This window comes from Microcaecilia unicolor, chromosome 11 (assembly GCF_901765095.1).
Source record: "Microcaecilia unicolor chromosome 11, aMicUni1.1, whole genome shotgun sequence".
Classification (NCBI taxonomy): domain Eukaryota; kingdom Metazoa; phylum Chordata; class Amphibia; order Gymnophiona; family Siphonopidae; genus Microcaecilia; species Microcaecilia unicolor.
The window spans coordinates 160050445-160075923 of record NC_044041.1 but is presented as its reverse complement, the minus strand read 5'-3'; the positions used below and the strand labels follow the sequence as shown (position 1 = coordinate 160075923).

The following is a 25479-nucleotide window of genomic DNA, read 5'->3' as shown; positions in this document are numbered from 1 at the left end:
AAGTTCATAAAAATAGTTGAAAGAGAGAGAGAGAGAGAGAGAGAGAGAGAGAAAAGAATGGTACAAGCAGCAGCGTCTCTGGGGCAGATGGTCTAGGTCAGGAGCACATTTCTGATACTGCACAGGAAACCAGGGACCACACCTCCAGGATATTACTGTCACAACCAAGCCCATTATTGGGGCCTTTCTTTATACATAAACACTTCAAGATGCTCTTCATTTCCATGGAAAGCAAAGACTTGGGAAGCAAATCATTTCTAGACACATCATTTATTTGATGAACTCAAGGAGTCAGTGTTTTTCACACACTAAATTACACTGAAATAATAATAAAAAAAAGTATACAGGTATGAAAAACAAACAGACATTAGTTCCCTGGCACAATGTATCTTCCCATTTCATTCTTGAGCCAAGATTTTCAGTGGCACTACAGGTCTGCTGCTGGACTCCTGAGCCCTGTGCATACAGACCTGCTGCTGTTATACTGAGCTCTGCAGCAACCATCTCTGGGAGTTCTCAAACCACAATACACTTTTGGGTCAATATTCAAAAGAACTAAGATGTTTAGCAACTGCTGCTAAATGTGTAAGTCCCTTAACCATGACATTTCCGTGTCACTATAAGGATAATGCTGTTGAAAATTACCTCAGATTTTTCCAGCACTATCCAGATAGTGCCAGGGCAGAGCCAGAGCATTTCGCCTAGTGATGACAGCTACAGCCACCATTTAAAATAAAAACCACGCTCACTGCCTCAGCTGAATATTGACCCGTTTGTCTTCATTCCTGCACTCAGTTATTTTTGAAGCGAATTTGATTTCTTGCCTCTAAACTAACAATACATTGCAAGCTCAAAAAGATCCATGAGCCTTTTTCTGCATTTCCATATACTGCTGGGAGGGAGACAGGCTATAGAATCTAGCATCCAGACTGAAAAGAGAGAGACATTGTACCAGGTCCATGGAAACCACACTGCTAAATTGAACTGTACAGTGTTATCACCAGCATTGGTCATAAACATTCTTGATTATTTGCTACAATGGATTTCCATTTCAGGTCCTCCTGTGCGTGTTGCAATTTGCGGCTGAACAGCTGCCTTTTTGATGGTTAAAAGAAAGAAGAAAATAAAAAATGGTCGAGCTACATTTGAAAACCAAACATAAGAAAAAAAATGCCAACCTCTTATTAAGTACTTAGGTTACGATACATGGGCAGATCAGGGACTTTTACACTGAGTGAATCTCATCCTGAAGACTCAAAGAGGTATTTTCAGTTTAACCTTCAAGTTTAAGGATCAGTTTCCTTTGAGCATGTACTGTTTTAAAGAAAGCTCAGAATTCATAGTGCTTATCATGCAGCCAGGTTGAAGCACTCCCAGACTGGACATCAATATAAGCCTCAAGCTTAAGGGATACTTCACTTTGTAGAACAGACTTTCCTAGGGCACTGCAGGATCTAAGCTTACTGTTGCACAAAGAGAGAGAGAAAAAAAAACATGACAGCAGATAAAGGGCCAACAAGCCCATCTGATCTGCCAGTTTTCCTCTTCTATACTGCAGACTCCAACTTCACTTCATAAAGTAATTATCTCCGTGCTAGGCTTTACCAAATTCTATTAACTGGTGTTGCCTCCATTACATCCCCTAGGAGTTTGTTCCATGCTTCCACCCCATCTCTTTAAAGAAACATTTCCTAATAACTCTTCTAATCTAAGCCCATGATCTCTCATTCTAGAACTTTCTTTTCCTCTGTAACAGGGTTGCTATTTGTACATTCTTTATACTTTTGAGATATCAGAATGCACATCCTACCTTCTTTCCCCTCCCCTCCAGTATAATTATTTGGATCCTCATGTCTGGTCTCTTGGGATTTTTTAGTCAGATCCTGAGCTATGTCCAGAGGTCTGCTCTGGATTGCCTTTATCTTGTCTATAGCCTTCCAGAGCTGTGACCTTTAGCCATGCAACCTGAAGTTTCATTACTGCAATTGTCATCTCCTGTTTTCTCCTAGTGACATCTCTTGCTGGAAGCACTTTTACCTGGCTGCATTTGAAGGCACTTGAATTCTTGCACCAGCTTCCCAGCTCCATGAAAACTTCTGTGATACAGCCAGCCTGGTTATTTCCTTCAACCTATTTGCACATCCTAGGTCAATACTGTCTGGAACCCCCTCCCCCCATGAAAAGCTTAAAACACAGAAGCTGGGTAAAAGGAAAATGCAGTCATGAGGAGTCAAGGTTTATTCTATCCTGTGCCTCCTGAATTTACTGCTGGAGAAACAGCCAACTGGTCTCTGTATCCAGTACTAGCCATTTGCTGTGCTAGTTAACTGATTGGGGGGGGGGGGGGTACTGAATAGGAAATAATTTGGGTTCTTCTTGCATCCCAGATGCCACTCATGGCCACAGCTACTGGCTGGCAGTGGTTTCCAGAGGGAGCTTGGCCAGGTCTGGAGCTCCAATACTGGGTAGACTCCAGCTGAGCTGGGTGTACAAAGCAGCAGAAGGAAAACAGGTAGCCACAATAAAAAAAGAAAGAAAGAAAAGAAAACTACATTAATAGTTAAGTCAGGGCAAATCAGTACTCATATCTTTACACAAGTGTAATTTCCGCCAATTATGTCACACATGCTGCAAGAGATGAGGGGAATAGCTCATAAGGTTTAATTTCACACCAACACGAACCTTTAAACTTCACATAAAGATTTAATCTCTGGGAATACACCCCCCTCCTTTCATAAGCCAAACCCCTCCTTCCAAAATGCAGAATCTCCCAGATCTACAATTGCTCCTCTTTATAAATGACCAGTCTTATTAATGCCCCTCTATCTCTTCCCCTGCCTGCCCACAAATACATCTCAACTTGTGACCAACAAAAGAGAGACAGTAACCCCAAAACGCAAGTACAAACTCAAACTGTAATCCCCTTGGGGCCGGGAAAATACGTACTGTACCTGAACATAACTCACCTTAAGCTACTGAGTCTGAGTGAAATATAAAAATAAAATAAACCACCAGAAAGAGAATTCTGTAACAATAATAATAATTATTATAAAAAGAAAATACAAGTATTTTTGGTTTCTGGAAAGGTGGAAGATTTAAATAAATACAGAGTTCACTTCTTCCTCCCCTTTCCCAATCCATAGAGGAAACTTTAGGGGGTTTTGCTGGGGTCTTCCGGTCCCTTCCCTTCCACTTACCCTTTCAATCCTGTGAAGCCGAGGGCAAGATACATGGATTTCAAGTGCTTTTGAGCAGTTTATAAATACTGCTCTCGTTATAGACACCAGCAGGGTGCTAATCCCTGCACTGCACCTGTAGGGGTAGCTTTCTGCGGCTATTAAGACAGAAATTGTGTTTCTTAATCCCTTCCATTAGATCAAACATGTCTGTGAACAATTTTGCTGGATTAAGGTAGAGTCATCCTCACTGATTCATTTGGAATTTTTTTTTTCCTTTTTAAAGAGCATAGCCAAAAGGGAAAATTTCTAAATTCAACTTCATATGGACCACCACGATCATAGGGACCCTGTACATGAAGTTTTCCCTCCCGCTTCTTTTAGCCAATTGTGAATAATTTTGTCTTGTACATCTTTATCTAGTCTCAAGGTGTTCCTGTTGGGGGTTATTTTAAATGTCTTTTAGTGGACTATATATAAGGCTTCCTTATTGGAAAGCCTGAGTCCAAACATTCAACAGAGAAATGATTATTGGAATCTGGAGCCTCTGAGTTTCTTATAAAACACTTTATAAAAAAATCCAGAGAGAGAAATGTGTATTGCACCAACATAATCTACTTCATAAAATAAGGAAGACAGGAAAAAAAAACTGTTTAGAATGGTCCTCTCTGAATGTGGACTGTTTTGTGGTAACAATAAATCTGTGTTGCCACTCCCCTCCCTTCTACTGCATTAAGAACAGACCACCAAACCCAAGTGTGCCGACTGAAATTTATAGCACTGTCCAGGTATCAGGAGTCAGACATGCAGAGGTACAGAGTCCGAGGGGATGTGTTCAGCTGTTACCCCAAGACAAGAGGGGAGACTAGTAACAACCCCTTGACACATCCGAGGAAAGGGGGAGAGAGAAGTCAGCCTCCCTTCCATTCACTTCCTCATAATGCCTTCATTCTCAACAGTCCAAAAGTTAAAGGAAACTTCCATTTACTGAAGAACAGTTTCAAATTTCTAATTCTGTACAGTGTCAATACTCCTCCTTGAATAGGATTAGAGGAGGCCCATACACACACCCTGAGGTTTGACATGAAGATTCTCCCCATTCCCCAGGAGGGTAGAGAAACAGTGGCAGGGAGGTGGATGTGAGGGATGGAGAGGTAGAGTTCCTGAGTACAAAGGCTGTTCAGCAGCCAGGGCCGGAGGCTCCTTTTAATAAGGAGGTAGCTAAGATCATCCCTGGATCTGAAGGCAAGGTGAAAGTCAGGCCGATAACTGATATGCAGGTGGCATGAAGTTGAGGATCGGTCCCTGGATGTGAAGGCAGGGGTCCCTTCCTGGATGAAGAGGCTGGTGAGACTGAGGCCCCTCCTTGAATCAGAGGTAGAGGTGAAAATGAAGTCCTCGCTCTCCCAGAATCAGAGGTGAGCGGCTGAGGTCCCCCTGGATTAAGAGGTGAAGGCCCACTCCGAGCAGACCTTGAGTTCTGAGGTGTCCTTGCAGTGGAGTGAATGAGGTATTATACTGTACTGTGTCACTGGCTATTTGTGCTGCTCAGGTGGCCTGTTTCAGCTCCCGCAGAAGCTCCTCTGCTGGCAGAAAGTGCACGGTACTCTGTGGAAGCTGCTCATCCTCATTCTTGTACAGTGCCAGCTCACACAGCGAGGGATCTTCTGTCACAAATGCGAGCATCTCACTTGTGGGACCTTAAAGAAAAATTACCAACCTTGGTTACTCACCTCATCACCCCTCTGACCTCTGTCAAGCTGCATAAAAAGCTCATTGAATCCATCTACTCTGTAACCCCTGACCCCATTCAGCCTACATGGACCCTCATTGTTCTTTTATCATATGAATCAAATCAGGACTCACCTCTGGGGGACTCCTCTGGCACAGACAGCCTGTCATGCACCATGGTGTCTCCTTCATCATTTCTCTCTGCAAATGTTTCTGTATTAGCCAGGAATCCCTGTAAGAGACTGTGCCTTAGAACCAGAGACTGCACAGGAAACCATGCAAAAGACTTATGCATCCACAGAATACAGGACAGGGTAGGGTAGGGAGAAGTAGAGAAGATCTCAGGAATGGAAGGGGGAGGCAGAATAGAAAGAACTCTGGTAGGGAGAAATGATCATGGTAAGCGTTCAAAGGGGGGAATGAAGAGGGAGATAGATACCTAATGAAAAGAAGGGAAAGATGGAAAAGAACATGGAGGAAGGGAAAGGAAAGAGAAGTGGAGAGGAATGGAGGAAACAAGATAAGTTGACAATGAGGAGGGAAGAAGCAGGGGGAAGGGAATTAATACATTCTCTGCACCCCACTTTTTAAAATCTAAGTTTTGTCTATTTGTGAATTTTATTTTATGTCTGGTCAGAGTGAAAAAAAAAAAGCATATCATGCATCCTATTCTTGTTTCAGGAAGGCTCAGAGAATATCTTTAAAAAAATAGAGGACAGACCTCCTAAAGCATCACCCTAAAAGAAACTATGCCTTGACCAGAGACTGTATATAACTTCATCTAAGCTCCAGTTCCACAGTATGATTTCAATTTTTCAAATGCACAATAATACACCTGAAATTTGGTAAAAGGAAATCTTGGAATTCGGAGTCTTTCTGAATACAATACTGGCCTGCACCTACCCCAGCTCTACTCAGATAAAACCAGTACTGCCTTTGAATACATACCAAGCGGAGAGAGGGCATTACAAAGGGGTCCTGGTCAGCAGGACGGGGTCGTTTGGAAGGCTCTGGATCAGAGGCATCATCATCTTCTTCATCTTCTGCTCTTTCCAACACTCTGAGGTTACAAAAGAAAATTAGTGATTTCTAGAGATTCCTCTGTAGACTCTTCATATACCAGACACCTCATCTTCAGTCATACACTTCTCCCTCAAACAGAGTCATTATCCAAGACACTTCTCCCTCACACACACACAAATTTCCCCTCACCTCTTCCTGCGCTGTAGGCAAATCTGCGATTGTGTTTCCATCTCTCTCCTCGCATGCAGCATCACTGTCCCTCTAAAAACTCTGGCTCCTGGATGTTCCACTTCTTCTGGTCCTTGTGGGGAGAGGCAGGTCTCGCTGCCCCAGTGGGGAAGGCTTTCAGATGTGGCAGATGCCCTTAAGGAAAGACCGCTGAAGCTGCTGGAGCGGCGACGCTGGGTAGAGGTTGGTGATAATTGCAGCAAGGGGGTAGACAGCAGATTGACCTGGGGTTTGCTGCATTCTACACAGCTCAGGTGGTGCTCAGAGGATGCAAGCTGAAAGTCATCTTCCATAGAGATGTACGGAGCTAGCATCTCCAGATCCAGAGATTCCAGGTCCTGCAGGGATTATAAGGTGACCTGTGAGCTACACCTCTTCTCATTCCTATTCAGCTTTCATCAAGCAGTCATCTCAAAAGACTCTCCCCTCCCCACCTTGCCTGGTCTTCATCGGGGAGTTGCCATGCACAGCTATCCCGCCGCCCCCACCCCCCCCACCCCCCCCTTTACCAGGGATTCATTGCATCTTGACATTTGGCTTTCATTGGGGAGCTATCATACACAAAAGCTGTCCTCATTCCTCCCCTTCTGGGAACCAAAAATAATGAAATAAACAAAATCCCAAATGACAAACGCAATGTGAAAGGAGGGGAATACACAAATAGAAAAACAAAGCACTCAGGGTGAAGCTCCCTTCATCACATCAGAAGCTACCTTAGCTTCACTTTTTAGTTTTATTTAGGAAAAAAAAGTTCTCTAAATTTAAGAGCTTGCCTGTTGTAAAAATATTTTCTTTGTACATATCCTAATATATGATGAAAGTGTGTCCATCAGCCTTTCAAAATATAAATGGAATAATGAAACTGAGGGCAATCAATTTTATTATTAGGTTCTTAGATGAGAGTGGCATAAGCTCTCATCTGGGTATGGTCATTGCCAGGATGAGATGACAGTTTGCATTTACCTGTAGAGTCTCCTTGGCCGGCATGTCTTTACTGGGAGCAAAGAATCTCTGCACACTGTCCATGTCTGAGGGTGGTTGGTTTGGAAGAGTCGCCTGCATGGAAAAAGGATAGAATGAAGTCAGAGGAAGCAGACTGGTACTAGCCAAAAGAACCAGGGGTCACATACCTACATTCAAGCACTTTCTGAATCCTGTGACCTCCCCACAACCTTACTCGTTCTCCCCAAGGGCTCCACCCACTACAACCCCTGCTCACCAGAATCCCAGAGGTTCTTCCCCAGAAACTCACTTGCCTCACCTCCTGTATCCCAGGGATGCTACCCCTAACATACTATCACTCATCCTTGTAGTCCAGGGATGCATCCCATTTTGAGGGAAGGACAATTGGAATGGCCACCCTTAGCATGGCATGTTATCAATTTTCAGCTACTTTGAAAAAAAGCTGGTGTGCAACAGACCAGCAGCAGAACCTGCAGTCAAATGTAATCCCTTCCTCCAAGCAGAAGAAGCTGGCAGAGGAGGCAGCAGCGGTAGGTAAGAAGTGCTGCTTTTCACTACAGGAGGTGAGGTGCGATGGGGGGCTGGAAGGTATCTAGAATACAAATGATTGTGTGGCGGGGGCAAGGTGGGAGAGACATAATGACTGTGCAGGTGGGGAGGGGGTAAGAGAAAGGAGAAGATGATTGCCTAGACTGAAGGGGAAATTTGAAGATTATTGTGTGGTGGGGGGATTGGAAATGAGATGATTATGTGTAGGGGTTGGGGAGAAAAATGATGACTGTTCTGGAATGGGAAAGAGATAACTGCATCAGGGTCTAGGAGCCCGGCACTCCCTAATTTCATCCCTGGAAACATTTTCAAACTCTCCCATCTGCTCTATCCCAGGCATGCAACCCAAAACAAACAGAACCACCTCCTCCAGAACTTGGTACTATACCCTTTACTACTACTTATCATTTCTATAGCGCTACTAGACATATGCAGCGCTTTAGCCATTCACGCACATGTGGTCAGGAAAGTCGAGGGAGTTACCAGGGCAGCAGTGTCTGCAGTCTCCATGGCAACTTGGTCTGTCTGCTCCAGTGACTCTGGAGATGGGCACGGCTGTGGGCTCATGGGCTCCGCCACTTGAAGTTCAGCTTTCTCTTTGGGGCCATCAAAGATGGGGCCCAACAGCTTCTGAAGATCTGGGCTGCAAAAGCGCCGTGGATCTGACTGCATTTCTTCATCACTCATGTCTGCAGGGCGCAGGAAAGCCAGCAGCTTGGAGTCCTGGAGTCCTGTAGCGAGGACACATTCGAGACATTAGCATGTGGACCAGGTAGTAGTACACAGAAACCATGGCATAGTGCATGTATAAGCAGAAGCAGGTATACATATCCCACACTGCGGATCACACAGTGACCATCTATCTACTATCTACAGAACAGCACCCACACAGAAAGTATACACAATCTGCAAAGTGGTACGTAGAGGCTGGTATATATATTCATTCATTCAAGCATTTTACAGTTTCATACTGGGTCTGTCCCTAGTGAGCTCACAATCTAAGTAGTACATTGTACTACTGTTGTACCTTAGGCAACTGAGGGTTTAAGTGACTTGCTCAGGGTCACTCAGAGCTGCAGAGGGAATTGAACCTGGGTCCCCAGGATCTCAACCCACTGCCGACCATCAGGCAGCAGTGGGAATCGAACCCAGATCCCCAGATCTACAATCCACTACACTAACCATTAGGCCACTCCTCTACTCAGGACTGTTCATATAGCATTGTATATACACACAACTGCAGATGTCATCCCAATATATGTGCCAAAAACATTTATCTGTGTGATGCAGCCACACTCAATGTACCAGCATGCACCAGGCTAGTTTGCCAAGGTGATTATTCTTGTCATAGGCTGAAATGGTCGTTCTCACTTGCAAAGTCCTATGAAAACCCAGAAGTATGCTGAACCTCAAATGGAGGGTAAACCCCCCCATCTCTCCAACCCCCAAAAGAATCCTAGGTCCTTTCTATGCCCTTCCCCTACCCGTGAGAGAATCCTGATCTTTCCCCTCTCCCTACTTTTTCCATACCTGATTCACTTATATTGAGGGAAAGAATTATCTCGCTGGTTGCTGGTGCCAAATCTGAAGAGATCAACTCTGTGGGGTTTTCTTTTACTGTGTCGCAGCCAGAGGCCATCTCAGGAACGGGATGCTGGGATCTCTGATCCGTCTGCTCCAGGGACAAAACCACATCAGCCTCCTCAATCTGACTGTGGGGGAAGGGAGAAAGTCAAAGAAAATTAGGTCAGAATGAAGGGGGACTGATCATGTAAACTAATGCTGGGGGTGGGGCTTTGCTGTAAAAATGGAACAAATAGGGGCAGGGTTGCATGGAAAGGGGTGGAGCTCCACTAGAGGGAGCAGAGTTTACATTTGTTTCTATCCAGAAATATTTCCCAAAGTGGAAAAGAGAGATTAAGTGAACAAGTAATCTCAAAACTAGGACTTTTCATACCAGTCAAGTTTTAGGGAATCCACAAAGAATGTGTAAAAGATAAATGTGCATGCACTAGAGCAGTGGTCTTCAACCCAAACACCCAGCCAGTCGACTTTTCATGATATCCACAATGAACATGCATGAGACAGATATGCATATTAAGGAGGAAGTGCATGCAAATTTATTTCATGCATGCTCACTCTGGATATCCTGAAAACCTGATTGGCTGGGTGTGTCCCGAGGACTGAGTTGAGAAGCACTCTAATAGAGAAACAGCATATGCAAATTTATCTCATGCATATTCAATACAGATATCCTAAGAATCTGACTAGCTACTAGGTCCAAAGGTGAAATTAGATCTTACCTGCTAATTTTCTTTCCTCTAGACCCTCCAGACCGGTCAAGACGCGTGGGTTATGTCCTCCTACCAGCAGAGGGAGACTGAGAAACACTGAGCTTTTGAATACTGTATATATAACCTGTGCAGTACATCCACTAGCCAGTATAACCCTGACAAAGCAGAGAAACCAAAACAGCAACTACAACTAACAACCCTGTACGTGGTCACTGCCAACCGGACACTTTCTTCATATCTTTCATTGTGCCCTTTTTATTGTGTGTGCTTCCACAGGTGGACTCTCAAACACGGTCACACCTAACCAGACTCAGACCAACAAAAGTCTGAAACATAGAAACCACACTCAACAGCTGCCAAGATAGAACAACAAAGAGACCAGACCAAACAAAACCTCCTGGCCTAAAGTACAGACAGGGCGGGCCTTGACCGGTCTGGAGGGTCTAGAGGAAAGAAAATTAGCAGGTAAGATCTAATTTCACCTTCCTCTACGACCCTCCAGACCGGTCAAGACGCGTGGGAAGTACCAAAGCAGTAAACATCCTAAGGGCGGGAACCACGAAGGCCAGAGGTCAACACTGCAGCCCCAAAGCCTGCCTCGTCCTTGGCATGCACATCAATCCTGTAATGCTTAACAAACGAATGCAATGACGACCAAACCGCCGCTCGACAAATATCTAACGGCGGAATCATACTACTCTCCGCCCAGGAGGTCGCCATTCCCCTGGTAGAATGAGCCGAAAATTCCTTAGGGACCACGCGGCCCTTCAGCAAATACGCCGACGCAATTGACTCTTTCAACCACCTAGCTATTGTAGCTTTGGAAGCTGCCGCACCCTTTCTTGCACCACCATGGAGAACGAACAAGCGATCAGACAGTCTATAGTGCCGAGTTCTGGAGATATAACAGCGCAAGACTCTTCGCACATCTAACTTGGCCAGTCGACGCTGTTCCGCATCCCCCGCAGAATCACCCAAGACTGGCAAGGAAATAACTTGATTCACATGGAACTCTGAAACCACCTTGGGCACAAAGGACGGCACCGGGCGCAACGAAACCTTCTCCTTGGAAAAGGACAAAAAGGGTTCTCTACAAGACAAAGCCTGAAGTTCTGACACCCGCCGGGCTGAAGTAATAGCCACCAAGAACACAGTCTTTAGGGACAGATCCTTATCCGAAACAGAAACCAAGGGCTCAAACGGCGGCCTCACCAAAGCATCCAGTACGAGATTCAAATCCCACGGAGGCACCATCCGCCGCCGGGGCGGCCGCAGTAACTTAACACCCTTCAAAAATCGAACCACATCCGGACTAGAAGCTAACGACTTCCCCTGGATCTTTCCACGAAAACACGACAAAGCTGCCACCTGTACCTTCAAAGAAGACAAGGCCAGACCCCTGTCCATACCATCCTGCAAAAACTCCAAGACATCTGTCACCGACGCTCGAAAGGGAAGAATTTGTCTACCCGCACACCAATGCTCAAATACTCTCCAGACCCGGACATACGCCAACGAAGTGGACTGCCTACGCGAACTCAACATCGTCTCGATAACTCTGGGCGAAAAACCTTTCTTCCTTAACCTGTGCCTCTCAAGAGCCAGGCCGTAAGCGAGAACCGAGCCGGATCCGGCATAACTATCGGTCCCTGACACAACACCACTGACTCTGACAACGGCAGAGGGTCCGCTACTGCCAACCGAACCAGATCTCCGTACCACGGCCGACGCGGCCAATTCGGGGCTACCAAAATCACTTGACCGTGATGCCGAGCAATGCGCTGAACCACTCGACCGACCAACGGCCATGGAGGAAACACATACAGCAACTCCTGCGGCCAAACCATCAGGAGCGCGTCTATGCCTTCCGCTCGCGGATCCCTCCGTCGACTGAAAAACCTCTGAACGTGAGTATTGCGGGCTGTTGCCATGAGATCCATCACGGGAAGTCCCCAGACCGACACAATGCGATTGAACACCGCCCGATGAAGCGCCCATTCTCCTGGGTCTAGAGCATGCCTGCTTAGGTAATCTGCCTCCACGTTGTCTACTCCAGCCACATGTGCCGCGGAGAGCGCTAGAAGATGAACCTCCGCCCACTGACACAACAGCGCCGCCTCCTCCGCGACCGCCTGACTCTTTGTGCCCCCCTGACGGTTGACATAAGCCACGGCGGTGGCGTTGTCGCAGAACACCCGGACTGCTTTCCGCAACAGCACACTCTGAAACGCCAGAAGCGCCAGTCGAATGGCCCGAGTTTCCAAACGATTGATGGACCACTGAGCTTCTACCTGGGACCAACGACCTTGAGCTACCTGACCGAGACAATGGGCCCCCCAGCCCTGAAGACTGGCGTCTGTGACGAGGACCACCCACTGTGGAGCCTCCAACGGCATTCCCGTGTCCAGATTTCCTGGGTTTAGCCACCACCGGAGACTGAGGCGTGGACTTACCGGCAACTGAAGACGTACGTCCAACTCCTGCGACAGGGGTGACCACCGACTGAGAAGAGCTGACTGCAACTGCCGCATGTGCGCCCGGGCCCACGGAACTACCTCTATGGTGGCCGCCATCCACCCTAGGACTTGTAGATACTCCCGGGCCGTCGGAGCCGCCTCCGACAGGAACAGACGAATCTGACCCTGCAACTTGCAAATCCGAGGGCCCGGCAGGAAGACTCGACCGGTTCTGGTATCGAAACGAACTCCCAGATACTCCAGCGACTGCGACGGCACCAGGTGACTCTTGGCGAAGTTCACTACCCAGCCCAGAGACTGAAGAAACTGCACCACCCGAGCAGTAGACATCTCGCTCTCCGACTGGGACTTGGCCCGAATCAACCAATCGTCCAGGTACGGGTGCACCAGAATACCCTGCTTCCGCAAGGCCGCCGCCACTACAACCATGATCTTGGAAAATGTCCGAGGAGCCGTTGCTAATCCGAAAGGCAGAGCACAAAACTGAAAATGCTTTCCTAAAACCGCAAAGCGCAGAAATCGCTGATGAGCGGCCCGAATGGGGATGTGCAAATAAGCCTCCGTCAAATCCAAAGACGTGAGAAACTCCCCTTCCTGCACCGCGACAATGACCGACCTCAATGTCTCCATGCGAAAAGAGGGGACTCTGAGAGCTGCATTGACCGCCTTCAGATCTAGTATAGGCCGAAAGGCATCCTCCTTCTTCGGGACCACAAAATAGATTGAATAGCAGCCCAAGCGGCGCTGAGCGGGGGGAACAGGGACCACCGCCCCCAGACTGATCAAACGAGCCAGAGTGTCCCGCACCGCTGCCCGCTTGAGCCTCGAATGACAAGGAGACTCCAGAAACCTTTCGGGAGGCGGGCCGTCGAACTCCAGAGCGTATCCGTCTCGCACCACCTCGAGAACCCATTGATCCGCAGTGACTTGGACCCAGTCCTGGTAAAACAGACTCAGCCGAGCCCCTACCCGAACCAGAGCCTGGGCCCGCACACCTTCATTGCGAATTACGCCCCGACGCCTGTCCTCCTGCGGGAAAATCACGCCCTCCGCGCCGATTGCCCCGAAAGGACTGAGTGCGCTGAAAGAACCGACCTCTAAAGGGACCACTAGTCCTCCCGGGCCTATACCGGCGAGCCTCCTTAAACCGACCTCGGGAGGAAGTACCCCTGAAAGCCGCCTTAGGACGAAAATCCGGAAGGCGAGGGGCCTTGGTATCACTGAGCCCGCGCACCAACTTATCCAAATCCTCACCAAAAAGCATGGACCCCTTAAAAGGAAGCGAACAAAGCTTGGCTTTGGAAGCCGCATCTGCGACCCAACCTCGCAACCACAGTGCTCTACGTGCCCCCACCAGCATAGCCATATTCTTGGCCGAGGCACGGAGCAAATCATACAGCGCGTCCGACAAAAAGGACGATCCCATTTCCAATTTGGCTAATTCCTGCACACCGGAGGTCCCAACCTCCACTGAATCATCAAGCAGCTTCTCGGCCCATCGGAAACACGCCCGCGCAACCAGCCCCCCACAAACCGAGGCCTGCAGGGCCAGGGCCGACAAATCGAAACTCCGCTTGAGGAATGACTCAAGCCTCCTATCCTGGGGATCCCGGAGAGCAGTCCCCCCGTCCACCGGAATAGCCGTGGCTTTTGTAACTGCTGTCACCACCGCATCTACTGTGGGTGCCTTAAAGGAATCTCTATCCTCCTGTGGGAGCGGGTACAGTCTAGACATTGCTTTAGACACTTTACAGGGAGAATCCGGCGAATGCCACTCTTGAAACACCATATCCCGGATGTCCTTATTCATGGGAAAAGACCTAGCCTGCCTCTGAATCCCCTTAACCAAGGGGTCCACCTGTCTAGCCTCCCCCAAAGCCGCTTCTGGCTGCTCAAACTTAAGGGTTGAAGAGACCTGCTCAATGAGCTCCGCAAGCTCCTCCCTGTGAAAAATCCGCACTACGGAGGGGTCCTCCCCAGGAACCACCAACTCCGGATCCTGAGGACCCTCAAACCCCTCAGGGTCCCCTACATCACTAAAAGCACCTTCAGAGCCTACAGGAGAGAATCCCTCCTCGTCGTCCCACTCAAAACGAGGCCTCTTAGACACTGCCGAACTAGGCCCCTCCCCTAAAGGAGTGGGTCCCGCCTTCCAGGCTTGATAGAGGGTCCAAACAAAATCCGGCGGAAAACCAACGCCTCCTGTACCCTCAGGCCCCCCTTTTGGAGCCGATCCGGGAGCAGCAGGGCCAAAAACAGCTGATTCCGCGGGACGCGCGGAATCCAAAATGGCGGCCGTTCCCGCCAAAACTAAATTCGCCGAAACCGTCCCTGCCGACGCTCCTGCCGCCCCCAACACCCCCGAACTCGCCGGGACCTCCGCGCTCAATACCGGGGGTGCCGCCATCGGCGAGGCCTGCTTCGGTTCGCCGCACAACCGGCACTGACCTCCCGGAGCTTCTACTCCTCGGCGCGAGCACGCGCGACAGCGAAGGAGTTTGCCTGCCATGACCCCGAAGCTCCCCACACGCTGTGCAAAACGGCGCCAAAAGAAACTTTTCACTCACCGCTTCCCCAGCACAAGCACTCGCACTGCTCTCACTCGCTACAAACAGGGAACGGACCTGCCGTCCGTTCCTATGCAGAAACAGCTTCAGATAGCTCTTAAAGAGACATCACCCAAATTTTGGCAGCTGAGAAGTGAGGGGCTCTCAAGGCTACAATATTAGAAAAGCAGCCGAGGCACAAAGCTGCCAGGGTCTCCAAGGAGAGCAGCACAGGGGGAGGGACCTGAACACAGGTGTGACACCCCAGGGGGGAAAAACTGGGCCCCACTGGACCCAGGGCCCCGAAGCACTTACTTTTTTTTTTTTTTTTTTAAACCACGTACAGGGAATAGTGAAAACACATTAAATTTGGCAATCAGAGAATAAATCCCTTAACCGTATAATCCAGCTACCTCACCAGACTATTGAAGACTGCACAGGCTGTCCATCTACCTCTGCTGAGACTGAGAAAATACTGGCTAGTGGATGTACTGCACAGGTTATATATACAGTATTCAAAAGCTCAGTGTTTCTCAGTCTCCCTCTGCTGGTAGGAGGACATAACCCACGCGTCTTGACCGGTCTGGAGGGTCGTAGAGGAAGCACTGGTTTAAGAAGATCTGCTCAAAATATTCGCCATGCTCTCCCCTTGCTCCCAACAGATCTGGAGTACAAACCTGAGCACCGCATGCACACACATCACGCTCTTCTCATCGGAGATGGCTGTTGCCTGTGTCTGCATCCAGAAGTAGCCACCATTCTTAGCAAGGAAGCGGTAATGTGCTGTGATGGCCTGCCCCTTGCTGAGCACTGCACAAGAAAGAGGCCAGTATGAGATGCTGAAAGCTCAGGTTTAGAACAGACAGACACAGAGACCACTATAAGGACCCAGGGGCCTGATTCACTAACAACACATCACTCAACAGGGGCATGAGTCTCCCAAGAGAGAGACAGACAACATTCAGAATGGGCCTGGGCCTTGCCAGTGACTTACAAGTATGCATGTTCTTGCTCACAGAATCTGTATCCAGAGCGTGGATGTACTCATAAACTGTGCAGCCAATCAGCTCCTCTGGTGCATATCCTGCCAGCTCCGCTATCCTGTGCGCACCCAGGAGGGAGAATGAAAGAGAGAGGGGGTTCTTGTTATTGATAGATTAAGGTCCCAGAAACTAGCCCACAGATGAATGTTGATTATCCGCCCTCTTCTTTATTTGTTCACTCCCCCCACCCGAAGCATAGCTGAGCCTCCTTCTTCTCCCTCATTATTTCAGGAAAAACCTTGTGAGTTATATTTTCTTAAATGTGTTGTGGTCCCATTGCTATTTTCATTCCTTACCCCCCATAGTACATTTACATCCAGGGGAATGCCAGGTAATCAAGCAATCCAAATAGCTGAACGCCACTCTCTCCACTGCAGCAGTGCTCCAGAATTTCCCTCTGACCTACAACTATATGGTAACCCTGACATGCATCTGGTGCATACCCTAGCCTGCATCTCACCTGTCATCACAGTAGGTGAACCTCATGTCCATACTGTGACGGCTCAAGAAAGTATAGCTGTCCAGGGGGAACTCAATGCTGGAGGGGTGAAGGATTCCCTCACACAGCAAGATCAGGCATCGGAATGGGGGATCCACGTACTCTGAATCTGAACTATCCTCTGTCTGCTTCTGGCCTTCATAGGATTTTAGATGCCCTGAGCAATTCAATACCTGTATGGGGAAGAAGAAAAGACATCAGAAAGAAAAGGGTAGGGGAAGACTCCTCCCTCCCCGCCCCCCCTGCCACCACACTCTTGGAGGACTGGGATGGGGATGGGGTAGGGAGCAGCCATTGAATGTAACCTAAGATAGTGATTCCCAAACCTGTCTTGGAAGACTCTCAGTCAATTGGATTTTCAGTGTATCCTCAATGAATATGCATGAGACAGACTGCATAAACTACGTCCATTCTCTCTCTCTCTCTCTCTCTGAGCTTTCATGCAACATCTGAACTTTGGGCAACAAGCTTTCTCCATCTATCTCAATTGGCCACAATGGCTTCCATCTTCTGCCTCCATTGCATAGATCCCTCTTGAGTGTGCTTTTCCAGGTCAGTATCGGTCTTCTTGATCCACTAGCTGGTGTTCATTTTAGTGCCACCTTGGGATGACAATGGTCTTACATATGTAAAATGTGTCCTGTCCACCAGAGTCTGCATTCAGTAACATAATCCTGAAATCTTCTGGAATTGCTTTTCCTCAGTATCTCATTATTTGTGATGTGATCTCGATAAGTCACATCTAAGATTTTTCACAGGCATCGCTGGTGAAATACATTCAGTTTCTTTCCTGTCTTGGTTGATACCTTCCCAGGTTTCACTGGCATACAATGCAGTTGGCAAAACAATGGAGTGGTACAATTTTGTTTTGATACTGATCGATTTTGCTGACTATATTGAGCGCAGTTGACAAAATGCTGCTGCCATTTTTCCAATTCTACAGTACGCATCTGCCTTGATGTCACCATTGTTTGACAATATACTGCAGATAGGAAAATCGTTCTATATCCTCAAATGGTGTCTTCCCAATAATTATTTGTCTGTGGCTACTAGTTCTAAACTGCATAATCTTGTTTTTTTTTCACTATTTATTATCAATCCTACTTTTCCAGCAGTCTCTTTTAATCTAGTTGTTAAGATTTGTAAACTCTCTCTCCCCCAATAAAGTTGTATCAGTAAAATCCACATCTGTAAGTCGATCCAGTCCGTGCCATTGGACACCATTGTTTGATGTGTTTGTTTCACGAATGACATAGTCTATCACCAGGAGGAACAGGAAAGGTAAGAGGACACAGCCTTGCCATACCCCCAATTTGACATCAAAGTCGTGTGTAATGACATCTGTTCTAATGCAGCATTGGGATCCATCATTCATATTTTTGAAGATATTTATTAGATGGGATGCCGTATATCCTTACAAATTTCCACATTGATTCTTGGTGGACACTGTTAAATGCCTTCTGGAAATGAACAAAATGCATTGACAATGGTGTTCAGAATTCTATACTTTGATCAATGATTTTACACCATGTGAAGATTTGTTCGATACATGATTGTCCTTTAGAGAATTCAGCCTGTTCCTCTCACAGAATTTCATCAACTGCGTCTCTCAGGCGACAGAGTATGTATCATGCCAAAAACTTTCCCTGGGAGTGATAAAAGCATAATGTTCCTCTAGTTATTGCATTCAGTGATGTCTCCTTTTTTTGGCAGTCTAATGATCTCTCCATGTCTCCAGTCTTTTCCAGCAGATGTTTAACAATGATGCTAGTTGTTTCACAATGTCATCACCACCGTGTTTCAACAGCTCAGCTGAGATGTGGTCTAGTCCAGCAGCTTTGTTATTGAGTTGGTATTGCATGTTCGATTTCCTTTTCTGTGATGTCGCTCAGGTTTATTTCTAAGTTTTTCATATAAGTGGAAGAATCAGGATCAAGAACAAGGCTCAAGGATGGGCTCAGCTAATGGTTGAGATCAAGGTTCATGGTCTACCTCCACTTTATTCAAATTTATCTCATGCATATTAATTATGGATAACCTATGACAGATTTGGGAACTCCTGGTCTAAGAGATGACCTTATGTAAACTCAATTCTTACCCTCTTTTGAAAACTCAAGTCATACTTTCCCACCTCCGACCAGGCTTACCTTCCAAGTGGCAGACTTTAGATTGACAGTACGCCCTCTGTTGGTCAGGGTGCTTTTCATCCTCAGTGAAATGCTGCGCTCGGTCTGGATCACATCCTCCTTCTTAGAAAGGCCTATGTGTCAAGAAAAGAGGTGTGTGAACTTATAGTAACCATAGGCCTGAACACCATGCTTCACCTGGAAAGAAATCAGGATACCCAAGGAGGGGATACAGGGGATGTGGCAGTACACAGGTACAGCTGAGGGAAAGGGTGATTAAGGTATAGGAAAATAGTGCAGCTGTAATATTTACCATGCCGAAGGCTTAGCATATCCTGGAGCTCCTCCTGATCCCGAGGGTGAATGAAATCATAAATATTCTGTCCAATGAGTTCCAACTGCAGGAAAAAGCAGATGTAGGTAAGTGCCAACCTTGCGAGATTAAAAGTCAACAGATATCAAGTGACTTGGCAGGATCACAGAAGAGGGAGTGTTCAGGGCCAGCTTAAGCATTAAACCAGGCGAGGCACTGGTTCAGGGCACCTAAGGTAATGGGTGTCAAAATCCCCTCCCTCTGATGTCACTGGCTTACCTTGAAAAGGGGAAAGATGCACAAAAACAAAAGTTGACTCAGAACACCACAACCTCTTGAGCCAGCACCAAGAGTGGCAGAGTAAAGATGAGTACCTTCCCATACTATTACACCTCTCTTTCCATCTCTCCTCTTACCTGAGTCAGCCCCAAATGCTTGTTGACATTCTCAGAGAGGTAGATCATGTCCCCATCATCATTTAGCACCATCAGAAAGCCATCCAGAGCCCGCAGGTAGAAACTGTCCATTTGTCGGTCTGTCTCTGACTTCTTGCTCCAGTTCCCTGTTGGGGGGAAGAAGGAGTGGTAAGAAAAGTCTCTCCCCAAAACTAGAGAAAAACAGACAATGAAAGAGGGAGGGGTAGAGAGAAACAGAGGACAGAAAGGTCTGCCAGTGTGTGCTCTTAGAAGGTGTGGGTCCCAAGATCCTGTCAGAGTGAGGAGGGGTACCCTCTAGAATAGCATGTGTCAGGCATTGTTCATATTTTACACAGAACACAATTCAACTGAGACTAGGGAACTAACAGCAGATAAGTTTTAATTTTTTTAATTGGGATCTTTTAAGATATTAGATAACTATGGGTTTTAAAATTGCCTAGAATAAAAATAGTCAAATATATGAGTGTTGAACATAGAGAAAAATAATCTGAACTGTAAATATGCAATGCTGAGTACACATTAGGAGTCACCACCCAGACAAAGTCATTGTGGACAGTACCCTGAAATTCTTAGCTGCGTGCAGCAGTAGTTAAAAAAACAAATGGAATAGTAGGGATTATTTGGAAAAAGATGAAGAACAGAACTGAGAATGTCATTATGCCTCTGTAAAGGTCCCTGGTATGACCACACCTTGAATATTGTGTACAATTCTGGTCAACATTTTGGTTAGAGAAGTTGAACAAACCAATCTCCGGTCCCCTCCCCCCAAACACTCTAATTGATGTTAGTGTTTTGGGCAAAATATTGGGGGGAGGGGCATGGCCCTTGTTGCCCACCCCATTCCACTGCTTATGGTATAGGTAAATAGAGAATGGTTGTTTACCCTTTCAAATTGTACTAAGATGTGCTCCATGAAACAAATAGGTAGCATTGTTAAAATATACTAGAGAAAATATTTTTTTCATTCAACACATCCTAAATAAGCTGTGGAATTTGTTGCTGATCAACGTTGCTGTATATATAATTTATGAACTGAATTCCTACTTGGTTGTATTTATGAAACTGTATTTCCATTTGCTGGCTTCAACTATAAGATTAGATTATAGTTCACATTAATTGATTTGATTTGCTTACTTTATTTATTTTTTGTCTATTAGATTGTAAGCTCTTTGAGCAGGGACTGTCTTTCTTCTATGTTTGTGCAGCGCTGCGTATGCCTTGTAGCGCTATAGAAATGCTAAATAGTAGTAGTAGTAGTAGATTTGGACAAGCACTGCCTTGGGTGAATAGCTTCTTAAAGGTGGTTAATGAATCCCAATAAATAAATTAAATAAATAAAATTCTGAAGGACGGAGCCATAAACAGACTGGGGGTGTCTCCACCCCTTACTTCTGAGCGTAAGAAACATGAATTGAATTTTCTTATTAGAATCTCCCAGGTACTTCCAAGTGACCCAGACTGACTGCTGTGGAAGAGAGGGTATTGACCTCCATGGTCCCTTGGTCTGATCCAGCAAATCAGTTCTTATCTTCTAATGTTCAAGCACATAGCTTACATGCTACAAGCATGTTCTGAAGGCCAAGGTTACTGTAATAAACACTCCCTCCACACATAAACACCAACACTGAACGCTAAGAGGGATTTCTGCATTACAGCTTCACTCATACAACCCCTTGCAATTAGCTATGTCAGCCTCCTTCCTCCTCTCTAGCCTTCCTTCCCACATACAGCCCCTGCCTGAAGTTAAGCACATGTTGTCAAGGGCAGCCAATGCCCCTCCCCTCACCTGATGAGAGCAATTTCTGCATCTGTAAATAGCTGAGTGTCAACCTCATGATGGAGGCTTTGTCCAGATGGGTGCTGATCCCCCGGCCAAAAGGCAGAGTGTGTGCAAGCTGGTAGAACACTTCTGTCTCCTTGCTGCGACGGCTTCTGGCTGCGTCTCGTGACTTCTCTTTCCGGATTTCTATCGTGGACCTGCAGAAGTGACAATCCTTCGATTAAAGAAAATGGAAAAAGCAGGAGGCCCAGTTAAAATGTTCCAGGTTATCAGAGTCTAAAGATGTTTAGTTAAAATCGGAACCATTTGTAATATCCTATCCTATCCTTGTCTACCTCCCCATATTCCAATTCATATATTATTGGGCACTGTTGCCACTATGTTCTATCACAGTTTAAAATATTCTTCTTACATGTCCTTTTTAATGTTTTTTTTACTATGTAAGCCGCATTGAGCCTGCCGGGGGTACAAATGTAATAAATAAATAAATATGATCAGAAGATGTTTTCCCTATGAGAGAGTTAAAACTGCTTGGACAAGTGTGTACCATTCACAAAGCCAACATAGCCCCTCTGTGTAAAGCAGATCTTTGTATTAGAAGACAGGAATTGATAGACCCTGCATCTGTAGCCCATCCCTGGCTTCTGTTACCCAATGTAAGCCAGCCTCAGGCTGAAGGTGAACAGGAAATACCAGCCCTAGGAACAGCCTCTGTTTTGCTCAGGCCTCTGCCCGCTCAGCTTCTTAGAAGAACCACAATTGTTACAAATAACTGTGGGACCTGCAACGTCTGCAGGTTGGACTTTTCCCCAATTTCCCACCACCCCGAATCCTGATTCTAAGAACGAAATATATATAGAACTGCCTTACTAAGAGAAAACTACGGTTGCTACCTCACACGAAGTAATCTACAGAGGCTGATCCAGTCCCAGATTTATCCAAGTTCATGCTGGGAGTTGTAGTTCTGATTTCTCTACAAAAAAGTAGGAACTACAAAACCACACATGACGCATAAAAAAGGCATAAACAGGTCTGACAGGAGCAATGGAGTAGTGTAACCAATAGGACACTTCCAAAAGAACACGAGGGAGACAGAGATTATTAAACACAAGCTTTATTCATAAAAGGACTCCACACGGCACCACGTTTCGGCAATAGTGCCTGCCTCAGTAGTTCAAAAAATGTCCATGTATTATGTAAAAAACATATACAGAGCAGGTGAGATACGATAGTCTTTAAAAAAGCTCCAATCTTGTTCCAAGTGCAGCCTAAAAAAATGTGTGTTTAATTATCTCTGTCTCCCTCGTGTCCTGTTGGTTACACTACTCCTTTGCTCCTGTTCACCATTTCGTAGTGTTATTTGTTCCTCCACCTTGGTGAGTGATCTTCCCCTGGATATGAACAGGTCTGAAACATACCTCTGATTTTCAGCAGCACTGTCCATAGAGTGCTGCTAAAAATGAATGGACAGGGAGGGTACTTATCCATACAGCAGTGATGGCTATATGAGTAAGTTCTTTTCAGTACCCGGCCTTATATGTTTATAAACCACTTTCATATTTTACATATAGGTACTTTATTAACCCTTGCCATTAGCAGTGTCTTATTATATTGCTTGACGCAAGCAGGTATGCAGTAATATTCATAAGATATTAACTTACGCAACAAAATTGGTGTTAGTATTGCACAGGTATATATCACACAGTTAAGAAACAGTGACACCTAGTGGGCTTTTTAAAGATTTGCAATGGGGAGAGCTCCTATTTCTTTATATTTTTTAGTCCAGACAGTTTTCTTTTGTGTTCCAAATAACGCCCAGTAGTTGAACAGCTGAGCAGCTTTCCTCCTAGTGATCTCAAGAGACTGCACACAAACAGTACAAAGCACCTAGGTTACTCTGTGCTGACGAGTATTTCCGTTTGCCAACTGGTGCCATCCCCATGCACAATGAAGATTTGGCATTTACTTTCAATAGGGCTACAAGTTTAGACCAAAAACCGGGCTACAAGTTTAGATCAAAAACTAAGCTGGATTTTGTTTAAAACTTTTACAATTAAATAAATCGAAAAAGCGCAGGGCTGGAGCATGGAATGAAGGTGTATTACTGTTCCCACAAATTCAGGCATGGCTGCTCTCTCCTGGTACAAATATTGGGGGATAGAAGAGAGCTCTCCCTGGATGAATATGAGATTTGGCAGAAAAGCTGGAACCTCAGCAGGAGGATTTTCTATCAAGTTTCAGCTGAAGGTGTCCACACAGAGAGCCTCTGATGCATGCATGCAAACAGACACAGTGACTGGCACTTTGTGCTGAGGACAAGTGCCTAAAAGGTGGCCTTTAAACTTTCCAAAAGGCTGTTCTAACTCCCCACCCCCAATAGAAACCACAGCCTATGACCAAAACTTCCAAATTCCTCTTATGCACAATGACCAGGGTTATATTAGAAGTAGTTAAGTCTGTAACCAGGATCACAGTGGGGAGATGGAAGAATGTCTCCTTTTCTCATGAATGCAAAAGGGAAAATATTAATTTAGCTGTGTGCAGCCACAGCTCCACTTCCAGGGATTACCGCTGCAAAAAACTACAAGGGAGAGAGGGAACCAGTTTTGTAACCACAAATAGATGCTTGTGAAAAGTTTTGTTTTTACAAGACGGAACAAATGTTTCTTCTTATAAAAAGGATCAACAAGATGCCAGATATGTCGGAGATGTCTGTACTTGTATTGGCTTGATTTCCAGAGCTGTAAGGTCTGCTCTGGCTCTCTGAGAGATCAGAGATCCCACAATGGGGAATACAACCCCCCCATCCCCACCAGATCCCTAGCTAAAAGAAAATGCTGGCATCTCTGTGCATAAGGGTCTTCTTTCACACTTTCTCTCATCCCTCTTATTTTTTTAAATTGATTTTAAAGTTTGGGATACATGGCAAGGAGCAAAGTTCCTAAGCCCACAGTCAAGAATTCCTCAGGGAGGTCAGTCTATTGGTCAGTATGCCAAAGCAGCTCTACAGAGCAAGGCACCCAGATCTGCACATGCATCACACATATACCAGTGAACACATAAGCTGCTGACTCCCCCCCCCCCCCCAACACCATAGGCATGCCTACATATTGAGTATAAGCACACATCTCTCAAGAAATCAGATATAGAGAGCTACAGGCATTGGGAGGGGTTAAAATGTGGATCTAAGATAAAGGAGAAAACAGATCTTGAGGAAAAGAAGCGACATACGACAGCCAGTCAACAGTAGCCCTCATCAGCACCCTCTCTCTCTCCTTCTCTCCACAGACTCAAATCATATCTGAATTATTCCATCATCACTAGGGGATTTCCTTTTCCCAGATGAGGTGAGAAATCAGAAACAAAAAAAATCACTCTCCTGTGTACCTGACACAACCAAATGCAAAATGAACTTGATATGAAAAAATTAAAAGAAAGCCATTACCAATAAAAATCCAGGCTATTTTTTTCTCTGCAATTAACATTAAAACTGCTTCAGTCAATAAGCAGGAGTATCAGGCAGAATTCTAGTCTTTCTACTTAACTCTAATCCAAAGCGTTTAAACATCCAGAATTATAATGCCCCAGTTCAGGTTGGTGCTGACTGACATCTGCCTTGGGATTTCAGAAACACGTTTAAGACAGACACGAGCTATCCCTTCTGGACACTATTTCAGCTCTAATAGCCACATGGCTGGCCGTCGCACAGCACCCCCTGACCCGCTTTACCTCCTTAGTCGCCTGCGCCTCCAGAGCAGTCTATCCCTCATTCCTAGGCAGGAAAATCGTGCATAATCCAGACCATGAGTAACTCTGAATGAAGCCAGCACTTCCCTATCTGCTCCTATTCTAGGTTCCTCCCATCTGTGCTCCTCCCTCATCCCTCCCCTCTCTCTCTCATTCTTTGGTTAGCCTGGCTGGCTGGGAACAGTCTGTACTGTTCCTGTCCTTTGGCCTCCTGCCTGGATGGGATCTGTGCTTGTAGGCCCTTGCCCTTAAGAACATGCTGTTTTGTTACTGGGACAATAGCTGCCCAGGCCCTACTTGTTTATTTGGCAGAGCTAGAGACAAGTAGAGCGCCTGGGAGACCAGGGTTAGAATGAGGTCAAGGAAGAAATTAGAAAACTAGGGTAAAATAGAGGGAACAGAAGAGTAAGATGAGCAGAGAGAAAAAGATAGGGTGAGCAATAGAGAGGAGACCACAGTGACCAGCCTCAGGAGAGGGGATAAGGGGGTGGGTGAGAGAATACAGAAGAAGTAATAAGACAATGTGCAGACTGCTCAGAGCTGCACC

The 25479-nt window shown here is 46.2% G+C and overlaps 1 protein-coding gene across 2 annotated transcripts; it reads right to left on the bottom strand.

Moving 5' to 3' along the window:
• Nucleotides 1-251: 251 nt before the first annotated feature.
• On the bottom strand, nucleotides 252-24993 carry HIF3A (hypoxia inducible factor 3 subunit alpha). Of its 2 annotated transcripts, none has more exons than XM_030217935.1 (15): nucleotides 24915-24993; nucleotides 21192-21399; nucleotides 19385-19530; nucleotides 18969-19053; nucleotides 18677-18789; nucleotides 16491-16702; nucleotides 15982-16088; nucleotides 15665-15797; nucleotides 9201-9382; nucleotides 8154-8401; nucleotides 7122-7214; nucleotides 6120-6496; nucleotides 5856-5967; nucleotides 5043-5139; nucleotides 252-4876 (listed from the first exon to the last, which is right to left on the bottom strand). In XM_030217935.1, exons 2-15 carry the CDS (start codon nucleotides 21238-21240, stop codon nucleotides 4725-4727), a joined length of 2106 nt encoding a protein of 701 aa, XP_030073795.1. In that variant the 5' UTR covers nucleotides 21241-21399; nucleotides 24915-24993; the 3' UTR covers nucleotides 252-4724. The 2 variants fall into 2 exon arrangements, with proteins under 2 accessions (XP_030073795.1, XP_030073794.1); XM_030217934.1 differs by having other exon boundaries at nucleotides 21192-21382; nucleotides 24915-24991.
• Between the last annotated feature and the right edge of the window lie 486 nt (nucleotides 24994-25479).